General features: G+C 41.5%; 1 protein-coding gene across 1 annotated transcript in view; it reads left to right on the top strand.

The window, feature by feature from the left end:
- Nucleotides 1–9,334, top strand: part of shrprbck1r (sharpin and rbck1 related) — a 32,142-nt gene extending 22,808 nt beyond the window's left edge. The window contains exons 2-14 of the mRNA XM_038726738.1: nucleotides 233–407; nucleotides 1,938–2,015; nucleotides 2,205–2,346; nucleotides 2,451–2,541; nucleotides 2,700–3,021; nucleotides 3,218–3,318; nucleotides 3,510–3,680; nucleotides 5,828–5,988; nucleotides 6,193–6,304; nucleotides 6,826–7,005; nucleotides 7,319–7,417; nucleotides 7,694–7,837; nucleotides 8,068–9,334. Coding sequence (XP_038582666.1) covers nucleotides 233–407; nucleotides 1,938–2,015; nucleotides 2,205–2,346; nucleotides 2,451–2,541; nucleotides 2,700–3,021; nucleotides 3,218–3,318; nucleotides 3,510–3,680; nucleotides 5,828–5,988; nucleotides 6,193–6,304; nucleotides 6,826–7,005; nucleotides 7,319–7,417; nucleotides 7,694–7,837; nucleotides 8,068–8,148 — 1,857 coding nt within the window. The 3' untranslated portion in view covers nucleotides 8,149–9,334. The remainder of the gene's footprint in view (nucleotides 1–232; nucleotides 408–1,937; nucleotides 2,016–2,204; nucleotides 2,347–2,450; nucleotides 2,542–2,699; nucleotides 3,022–3,217; nucleotides 3,319–3,509; nucleotides 3,681–5,827; nucleotides 5,989–6,192; nucleotides 6,305–6,825; nucleotides 7,006–7,318; nucleotides 7,418–7,693; nucleotides 7,838–8,067) is intronic.
- Nucleotides 9,335–10,556: the final 1,222 nt, after the last annotated feature.

Raw genomic sequence — 10,556 nt, 5'->3', positions numbered from 1 at the left:
TATATGTGTGTGTGTATGTGTATATATATGTATATATATATATATATATGTGTGTATGTATTATATATGTGTGTGTGTGTATGTATATATATATATATATGTGTGTGTGTGTGTGTGTATGTATATATATATATATAGTGTGTATGTGTGTGTGTGTGTGTGTGTGTATATATGTATATGTATGTATATATGTTCCTACCTCATCTCTTCTCATTTTTGCTCTCTTTTCCAGACCATAGCAGAGTTTGATTTGGCGGAGGTAAACTATGAGGTGAAGTCACCAAAGTGCCACGAGCTGAGTTTGGCGGCGCCTCCACATGACCGCATCAGCTTCAACTTCCGCTGTGAGCAGGAGGCTCAGAAGTGGGCTACGGTGGTGATGTCTTCATTAAGAGAGGCACACAAAGGTCAGGCCCTTCTTGCCAAATGCTCACTGTTCTTTTAGATAACAACCACAGCCAAAAGGTGGGGGAAAGATAGACACTTCGTACCTTCTAACAGGATCCTACGAGCCTTTTCAAACCGACAGCACAATTTTGTAAGAACCCCCTGTTGTGTGTTCTCAATTGGTGGAATTAAAATGCCCTGTAGTGAACTATAGTGAGTCTGTGCAAGTGGAGCTTGACGTATCAAATTGGTTATATATTTATTGGAACAAAATAGCTTTTCATTGTCCTGCTCCAGGCTTGGCAACATCACTGCCGTCAATCTCAACCACAGTAAGCAAACTCCATATTGTGGCTTCAGAGGGAATTTCAATAAATTGGTCTGTGCTTACTTATATAAAACACCCTTGTGTGGATCCAATCATATGTGTGTGAATAACGAAAGAAAAGACAGATGAAAGTATAGGTAATTGTGGAATGATAAAAACTGGTAATAGACCAGCTTTTGTAACCACTTTGGACTGCCATAATAATATTCATACAAAATTGCCAAATCAACTTGTAGCTCAAACTCAGGCCCATATTTTTCAAATACCTTAAAATAGTGTTGTTGTAATGCTGACATAAGAACTTTCTATTGAGCTAATGTTAAGTTACATTGCAGCCAAAAGAAACAGCCTGCTGTTGAAGCTTTTCTGCTTCCAAAAAACAGACTTTTCTTGGTCTTGAGAAGCCGACACTATAACCAACACCATACATTTACTGCCAGAATATTTTCCTCCGCTCGGGTTCAGTCACTTTCTGCTGCTCAGACAATCAAACACTCGCTACGCACCTCCTGATTCCTTACAGGAGTTGGTCTGTAATAACAGCATCTGTCACATAGATGTTTTGTATAGAATGATGAGAGGAAGCTAGCCAAGCATTGAGTGTTGCCGTGCTCCCACAGTGTGCGAGTGAAAACATTTGTAGCGCATAGTTTAATTATCGTGGGAAATTTTAGTAGCGGCAGGGAAACAATGGAACATCGCTTGTGATTCTCTCCCTTTTGGAGGTACTGTACACCTGGCTCAGCCAGCTGAGAAGAGACCTTAAGAAAAGACCTAGGACATGCTGGTCTGGGAGCATTGTGGGATACTTCAGGGAAATGGAGAAGAAAGATTTGTCTGCCGGGAGTTATACACAGGGACTTCGTTTCCTCTACAAGAGGTTGTTTTTCTGGACTGACTTGTCTGGCATACCAAGCAACATGAAGTATATGGAGTCAGTGTTGGCGTAATAGACTAATTATCCCTGTGGCAGCAAACACAGAAACCTTTCTGTGGACTGATCTCATTTTAACACATTCTAACTGAATGGATAGATAAATGGACAGTATCTCTATTTAAGACAAAATGCAACAATTCTAAATGTAGATAAACATTTAAACATTTTAGTCTACTGCTGCAGACTGTCATTGGGAGACTGAATGTGTCTTGTTGGTTTCTTTCTTGGTGTTATATCTGTTTATCTAAATGCTTTTTTCTGGTTTTCAACATTTCTAATTGGCAGTCGCCCCTCGAGATAATGGTCCACAGCGCCACCAGGATAGTCTTGATCATCAGAACACCTTGGCTTTGCAAAGAACAGGTGTGTACACTAAAAATCTTCCTGTCAACATAAACCATTATGTAATCTATTATCTAATCTCTGTGAACTAATGTACTTAGCCCCCTATGGCTGTTAGGAGGTACGCCAACATCCTCTGCAGACACTTGCCTGTATGTTCACCTGAGTGGGCTTGTCTGTGTTTCATTGTGTGTGTGTGTCCATCTGTAGAGGAAACCTGCATAGAGCTGACCCGAGCCATAGAAGCAGGTGACATGCAGTCTGCTTCTCTCTTTGCTGCCATGCTCGCACGACATCATGCTTCACTCAAGATTCAGCCCTCTGCCAGAGACTATGAAGACACGGAAATCAAGTAGGAGCCTCGTCATTAGTAGTTATGATTTTATTTTGAACAGCTTTATTTTGATTTATACAAAGAATGTGGCTAAAGGTCTGTGTTACATTTTATCTCAACAGCTTGGCTGTTATAGTTGAGGATTCTTCTTCGTCCTGTTGTGTCACTGTGAAAGTTTTCCCACTTATGACTACCGCAGCGTTGAAACAGCAGGTTAGTGTCTCCTTCATTTGTGTCCCGAAAGAAACAAGTCTGTAAATTTTATTTATACACCCCAAAATCACAAATCACTTTTGCCTTAAAGGGCTTAAAGAACTGGTATCAGTCTTATGTAAAAAGATATGTATTTCTTTGGTTTTCTACCACATCAGATGTTTCTAGAGTATGGCTTTCACCCACGGGTGCAGCGCTGGGTGATTGGCCAGTGTCTGTGCACCGACCAGCGTTCTCTGGCCTCATATGGGGTTCATCAGGACGGTGACACAGCCTTCTTGTACCTCCTGTCAGCCCGTCATGCTCGGTTGACCCGCCAAGTACTCCAGCAAGACCAGGAGAGTGCCCTCCTTCTCGGTCCTCCATCTCTGTCTCTTCTCACTCCTCCCCTCTCTGCTACCTCTGCAAATGGGCCCTCATCTCTGGACCGGAGGCCTTACACAACCCTGCCTGCAAGACTCCGGACCAGCAGCAACCCTGGTCAGTGAGGGTGTTAACTTATGAGTTTGTCACAGCTATCAGATCAGATTTGTTTGAACTTTTTCAATATTATTGAGCCCACACAAACCTGTTTATTTAGTTCTTTAGACATTACACAAGAAAAGATTGATGCATCAGGTGCCCAACAAATCATAATATTAAATTAAAATATTTTTGTTCTCCTTAAATGTTTCAGGTGGGTCAGAAAGAGGAAACATCAATGAGATCAGAGATCTCATCAACCTAGAGATGCCTCAACTCAATGAAGCTCTGAGCCCCAACACAACCTCCACCCAGGTAATAGACAGCAGTTATGGTGGTTGTTTAATGTTTCTCTATTCACACACTGTTCAAAATGTTGCATGTTCTGATAAAATATGTCACAAGTTAACTCATTTGATAAGACATAAATTGCATGGTTTGCCGCTTCTCACACGAATGACAAAGTTCTACAAGACAAAGAGTAAAAGCACTACTCTGTGCCTTAGGGTTGGTCGTGCCCTTCTTGCACTTACATTAACAAACCAACACGGCCGGGCTGTGAGATCTGCAGTACAAACCGCCCCGAGAACTACGTCATCCCGGGTGGATACCGACCTGATGCGTTGGAACTCAGACGGATCCAGCAGGAGAAAGAGGCTATCAGACAGTACCAGCAGGTTGGAAAAACATATTGGCACCTCTAACACCGAGCATACAATGCACCCACAGTCTTACATATACAATCACACATCATATTTCCATATAGTAAAATCTTATGTTTGCGTACCATTTGGTGACAATTAGAAGCCTAGGTCAAATTAGTGTAAATAAAACTTTAAAAAAGGTACAAGGCAACGCAGGCTAAAATTTGGACAATATACTATAATAAGGAGGGGGTGGGGGGGGAGTATGAAATTGATTCAGAATTGACATTAGAATTAAAAATTTACAGGCTCTCTCAGTTTGACTCTCTTCTCTTCTGTCTCTGTTTTTTTGAAGGAGAAAGGGAGAAGAGAGGTGCTGAGGAGCGCTGGGGCTCAAAACAACTCACTCCTGTATAACCTGGACCAGGACTACTGAACACACACAGACACAGGCGTACATGCACTGTTTATTTATGTTTCATTCACTGACAGTTTGAACTTGTAGCACCGTTTTCGTTGCACTCTTCAGACACTCACTTTTAGACTACATGAGAAATCATCATGCACACTGTCTATTCTATATGCACGACTATATGCTGGAAGTGAAAGCATAAGATCCTGTTGAAGAATCTGTGAAGCCTATTTTGGCCTTACTCCAGTCTAGTATTGGCCAAATAAAAAAGTGGTGGCGTAGGTGCATTTCTGGCTCCAGTTTGTTGTATGTTCATGAGATCCTTCAGTAGAGAAACTGTATGACTACAGTTGAGTTGACATTTTTGTGAAAATGTGCCAACTCTGTTCTGGTGAAAAGTAGGGCCTGACCGACACTGGACTTCATAGGCCGATATTGACATTTGAGAGTTTAAAAACATCTGACAAAGACAGGTTTTTTTTGTCACATAATAATGAACATTTTTGGCTCTGGGGCATGTATCACGAAGTGAGTTCAACTTATTCTGGCTTTCTATGGGTCACATGGCTTCACTGAGGCTTACACTGGCCGTCCTGGATGACCAGTATCACAAACCTGGTAATAAGCTGGTTCTGTTAACTGGGTTTTTCTATACCAGCAAAGAGCGCGTTCATGAAGAAGAAGCAGAGTTGTTAAAAGCGGCATCATCTGAACTGTGAGTAAAGCACTAAATATGAAATGAGATGTAAATTTAAACAGTATAATCTAGAATAGCATAAGAAGCTATAGAACACCAGAATTAATTTTAAAATATTTAAGTAAAGTTCACAGGTTATGAATAAGCACGGGAATTATTATATATGTCTGTATTTCTTTTGTTTTTATGCCTGATGAACAAGTTATTATGAATGTGATGCACATTAAAAAAAAAGTGATTTTCTGCTGCAGTGATGGGAGTAAAAGTGTCAAAGCATCCACACTGTCAGGAATAAAAAAACCTTTTTGCAATTAAAAATGCAGCTATAATGGTCATTCTGTAGTTATTTAGTGTCGTAAATTACCCCGTTTTATTAGAAGCTCTATTTTAAAACCAGAATGGACACCTGGAACAACAAACCCAATTCGACTAACTAAAAAAAAAACATCTATTGCTCTTTATTATTTGTCATTTTATTGTAAACTATTTTGTCCCTGTCAGGATCCTGTAGGAAGGATGGCTCCATACTTCCAGTGAGCTGATTAGTCACTGGTCGCGCTGTTTACAGGTGTTGATCTAATCCTCTGACGTTAACAAGTTGGCCGGGCAGCAAAGGTGGCCAATGTTATCCACCCCAGCTAAAAGTGAGCGTGTTTCATGCCAGTGGAAAACCTGAGTGAAGCCCAAAGATAGCTGGTTAACCCATTAATCTCGTTTTGTGGCACATGCCCCCCTGTAACATTTATTAGTCGAGCTCTAGTTAGAAGGTTGTGAAAGACTTTTCCTCAATATTGACCATTTAGCTAGATAATCATCATCACTTTTGACTTTCATCAAGTGGCTTCCTTAATGGAGAAAAAACAGGTTGCCTCTAAATTGAATGTATTAGCCTAATTGTTAATTTTGCACTGTTTATTGTATAAAACAGATACAAATAAAATGTTTATACTCAATGTGTGCATCTGCATGTGTGACCATGTGAGGGTGAAACATGTTAAATTTAGTTGTCCTGCCGAATATACTTGTGAAATATAGTGTTAACTCGCCCAACAACACCACCCCTTGTCCCAGGCAAGGGAAGAGGAGCGCAGGGAGAATTTTGCCCGGCTGGTGATGATGGACGGACAGGACCTGCTGCCTAACCCAGAACCTGTGGACTGTAGGATCTGTTACATGGACCTGCAGCCTAGAGAGGGCGTCCTACTAAGGGAGTGTCTTCACTGCTTCTGCAAGTAAGTTTCAGCAGGCGGTGGGGAATATAAACCCAAATAGAGAGAATGAAGATGTATTCTAATGGGGAAAGGTGGTCTCATGTCAAGGGAGGGAAAAAGGGGTTTTGAGAAAGTAGCAGGTGTATAGCCTGGAGAGGGGCTGTCCTGGATGTTTGTCATGAGGTCATGATTCATAGCTGTGCGTGTCTGCATGTTTGTGCCCAGGGAGTGCTTGCGTTCAGTCATCATGCTGAGTGAGGAGCCGGAGGTGGCCTGTCCCTACAGAGATGATACATATTCCTGTACCTGCTCTCTGCAGGAGAGGGAGATCAGAGCTGTGAGTTACACCAACAAATACAGCATTGTCTCTGATATTGACCTGTCTAAATGGCATATTAGCAGGTAGTATTAGCATCCTTAAGCAGATTGTGTAAATAAATCTTACTGTATATGATATGTAGTACTAACAAAAAGAAAACTCTTAACACTGTCGACACCAGCCAAGAAGCTGGAGCTATTGCTCTGCTACTTGTTTTCAGCCCATACTTTGGCTCTTCTCCCTGTGGACATCCTCCAGCTGAAACAACAGTTGGCCAACCTCGCCAGCTGATGACTGTTAAACAGCAAACTATGATCCAACCAGGACTGCTGAAGACAGCCAGGGGATGGATTTGAATGTGGCCTCTGTTTGAAGATGTGTAGTTGAAAAGTAGAAGATGGGCTTTGAAGTGACAGCTGATGAAGCTGCTGGAAATACAGTGTTCACCTGTGTTTGTTTTCTTTTGCAACTCTGATTATAACCTGTTAGTGTTGGTATTATGATTAACTATTCCTCAACAATTGCTGTCTCCTTTACAGTTGGTGTCAGCAGAGGAGTATGAGCGCTGGCTTCAAAGAGGTCTATCTGTGGCAGAGTCTCGGTGTGAGGGCAGCTACCACTGTGCCACTCCAGACTGTCTGGGCTGGTGTGTGTACGAGGACACAGTCAATGTCTTCCACTGCCCCGTCTGCAGGAAACACAACTGCCTGATTTGCAAGGTAAGAAATATATACAGTGTGAACACACAGTTAATGCGGTATTTGATCATTTGCTCCCATAGTCTCAAGGACATTGTTTTCTGTGCTCAGGGTAAACACGACATTGTACGCACAACCATGGTACAAGTGGGGGTGAAACTGTACCACATACTAATCACTTAGAGCTAATTCATAATAATAACTTTTGAAGAAACAATTGGCACTACACATTTTAGAGTTTGTCTGATCCCCTCAGGCTAACTGCTGTTCAAAGACATCCGTGTTTCAATCTTTGTGCATCATCTTTTTTGTTTCTATTTTCTGTTCTCCTCAGTCCATCCATGAGGGAATGAACTGTAAGCAATACCAGGATGATCTTGCAGCCCGCGCTATAAATGACTCTGCTGCCAGGAGGACGACACATCTACTCAAGGTGAGCTGTAACAGGCACTTGTGTATGCAGTAAAAAGAGAAAGAGAGACATCCTCTAAGCTGTCCATCGCTGTTTTTGGAACTGCTGTCACATGTACAGCATTAGAGGAACTTGTCAGCCCATCCATGTCTTAAGTGCAGGGGTGGATTGTGAAACACAGAGATAGATGACTTTGTGTTCTTCATGCTTAACAGATCAAACAGAAACTGGTACCTACCACATCCTCTCATCTCATATTCTCTCTTCTTTTCTCTTGAACTTTGGTCTCATAAACAGACTCTTGTGCAGTCGGGGGAGGCAATGCACTGTCCCCAGTGTGGCATCATTGTGCAGAAGAGGGATGGATGTGATTGGCTGCGCTGCACAGTCTGTCACACTGAGATCTGCTGGGTAACCAGGGGACCCCGCTGGGGGCCTTTGGTAAGAAATCCTTCTTTCCTTTCCTCATGTCCTATCTATTGTATCTACCAGATCTCCTAAACCCCAAACCTTGGTTATATAGACTCTCAAAAGAACAAATATCTGTAGAGAAGAGGTGCAATTCAGCCTTTTTTCCAGCAAAAATCTGATTATTGTCTTTCCAACTTGTAATAAAGTTATAGACAAAACAACTCAAAGGTTTGATAACTCTTATTCTGATCCTTTCCAAGGGTCCTGGAGACACCAGTGGAGGATGCCGCTGCAATGTCAACAATCAGAAATGCCATCCTAAATGCCAAAACTGCCACTGAGTGGTCCGACTGCAGTAGGGAATGAAAGACTCAACCTGAAATAGACTACTCTCTAAAATAGGGAAGAAGAAAGGAGGATTATGGTGAATTAAAAAAAAGTATATTTAAGCCTAAACTGACTGACTGTTACGTACAATGCATTTTCTTAACTGGACACATTTCCTCTCAGTATTCAGAATAACATAAATTATATGTTGAGATTTAGCTCTTCCTCTCACAAACAGTGAAATGCAGGATGTGTGAATTTTAACGTGTGTTTAGTATAAATTAAATGATGTAGTCTCACTGTATGATGATAGGGGTGGTTGGAAGTATGCAGGGAAAGAGTATTAACTTTTATTGCATTTGGTGCTTTTTTAAAAGATTGCCCTGCAAATGTAGCAATACAGGTGTGATGGTTTCTGTTTTGGTAGGTTACATACCAGAATGCATTACATTAAACTAAAGTGGCCTTAGTCTTCTGTACAAAAGCTGTGGCTTTATGATGAAGTCTTCTGTGAAACATGACAGAAATCCTTGTCATGTCCTTGATATGCAGTTTTTCTGCATAGAGCTAGATCTAACAAGCGTGTGGAGTTATATAAGTGGTTATATATTTTGTGTCCGGACTGCATGTGCGTCAAAGAGTGTTTGAAACGAGAATGTGTCTGCTTGTTTATCTGTTGTTGAACCACCTAATCTGAACCAGGCCGTTTGCAGGAGTTCATGACTCACGTGCCTCTGAATGTTGACGAGCAGGGCAGCTTGTGCCTAGGGTGCAAAGGTCACTGAGCTGCTGACCAGCTGTGTATTGTGGGATGACAAAATCAATAAATAGCAAGAGTGTATTGATGGATAGCCAAATGTTAATTGAAATACTTGAATTCTTTCTGTAGGAGGAGGCACATGTAAACACATTTTGTCGATAGGCTCAAATGTCATAGGGTGCAAATGGTTATATTAGCCGGCCTACTTTTTTAATTATCCATAGTAATATTTGAATGTTTTCTAATGCATCTATGCATGAACTTGTTCTTCTATTAACAAAGCCTCACACACTGCACTCTGTTATGCCAGACTATGCCCTCGACTACACTACTGCCCGGGACTGACAAGCCATGAATCTTCACTGTTGTGTTAAAATATCAGCTCTGTGTTGCTGATTTACCGTTGTGCCTTAATTATCAATAAATACCCTTAAACCTCTCAAACGTCTTTGCGTGTGTTTTAAAGTACAGTATCTGACTCTGTTTTCTCCTTGCTGGAATGACCACATTTGGCATTGGTTTAGAAACAGGAAGGGACCATTCGCTCAGTTATTAAGTTATTACGGACAAAGCTAACCAGCTGGGATCATCACAAACATGACAACAGACCGACAAGACTGTAATATTGAACCTGTCGTTTATGTGGAACAGCAAAGCTAACTTTAGCTTACTCACCTGTCCAGAAGAAACAGAGCAAGCTCAGCATCGTTTTCATTCCTTTCACATCTCGTAGATTTATCCAGCATCCAAACCCCTCACAGATGTTAACACAGGTCTTCCCCTCGCCTGGTCAACTGTCTCACAATTCCTCAGACCTTTCCCTCTGTGGCTGTTTCTCACTCATCTTCACAGCTATAGAGTCCCATAAGAAGTCTGTTTGTTTACAGTCTCTCTGACTGCTTCGAGCGCGCCACCGCCACCTGCTGCTCGCTCCGAGCAGCTTTGTATATGCTCAATTTACAGACCCAGGGGCTGTGTAGGAAAACCGGGTTTTTTTCCGAGTACACGAAAAACAGAGAGCTACCTACCCGTGAGGAAATATTCGCCGAATTTAACAAAGTGTATTGGATAAGAATCGAAAAGTACCCCTTTAATAAATATGTTTTCATTTGCTCCCAGTCCGTTTCACACAGCCTGACGCAGGCGTTAAAATAAATGGGTTTTATTTTTCTTATGTGAGGCTGAATATTATGAGTAGTTTGATAGGGATACTGAAATACTAAATTTTAATATGAACGTAGGCTTTCTATTTTAGGTTAGTATAGCTTTCTTATAGGCCTACTACAGAGACTGTAGTCATGTTCTGGGGACGGTGAGTTTCCAGTCGCCTAAATGTTGAGATTCAGTCTTTCAACCACTATGAGCACATTTTATGGTTTTACTTCATAAAGCAATGAAAACATTGTTAATTTAAGACTGTTTGGAACACTTTTGAGTGTGTTAAATAAATTAATCTAATTTTTGAAGTGACGAGAAGTTTTTTAAAGTGAGGTGGAACGGTCCGTGTCTTTTAATGTGGAAATGCCGACACAGCCGAGCTGAAAGAATAAGGCTGATATTTTCATACAGCTATGGCCAGCCAGCCGCGGATAGTTGTAACTCACTGACAGCCAATCAGATTGCAGCATTTTGCGGCCGCTGTCCAAGGTGCTAAAAGATTAT

Source organism: Micropterus salmoides, unplaced genomic scaffold, assembly GCF_014851395.1.
Source record: "Micropterus salmoides isolate LMB-PRFRI ecotype aquatic unplaced genomic scaffold, ASM1485139v1 Ms_hic_scaffold_1, whole genome shotgun sequence".
Taxonomy (NCBI): domain Eukaryota; kingdom Metazoa; phylum Chordata; class Actinopteri; order Centrarchiformes; family Centrarchidae; genus Micropterus; species Micropterus salmoides.
The sequence above is the reverse complement of the archived record's forward strand: the minus strand, read 5'-3'. Positions and strand labels throughout refer to the sequence as shown.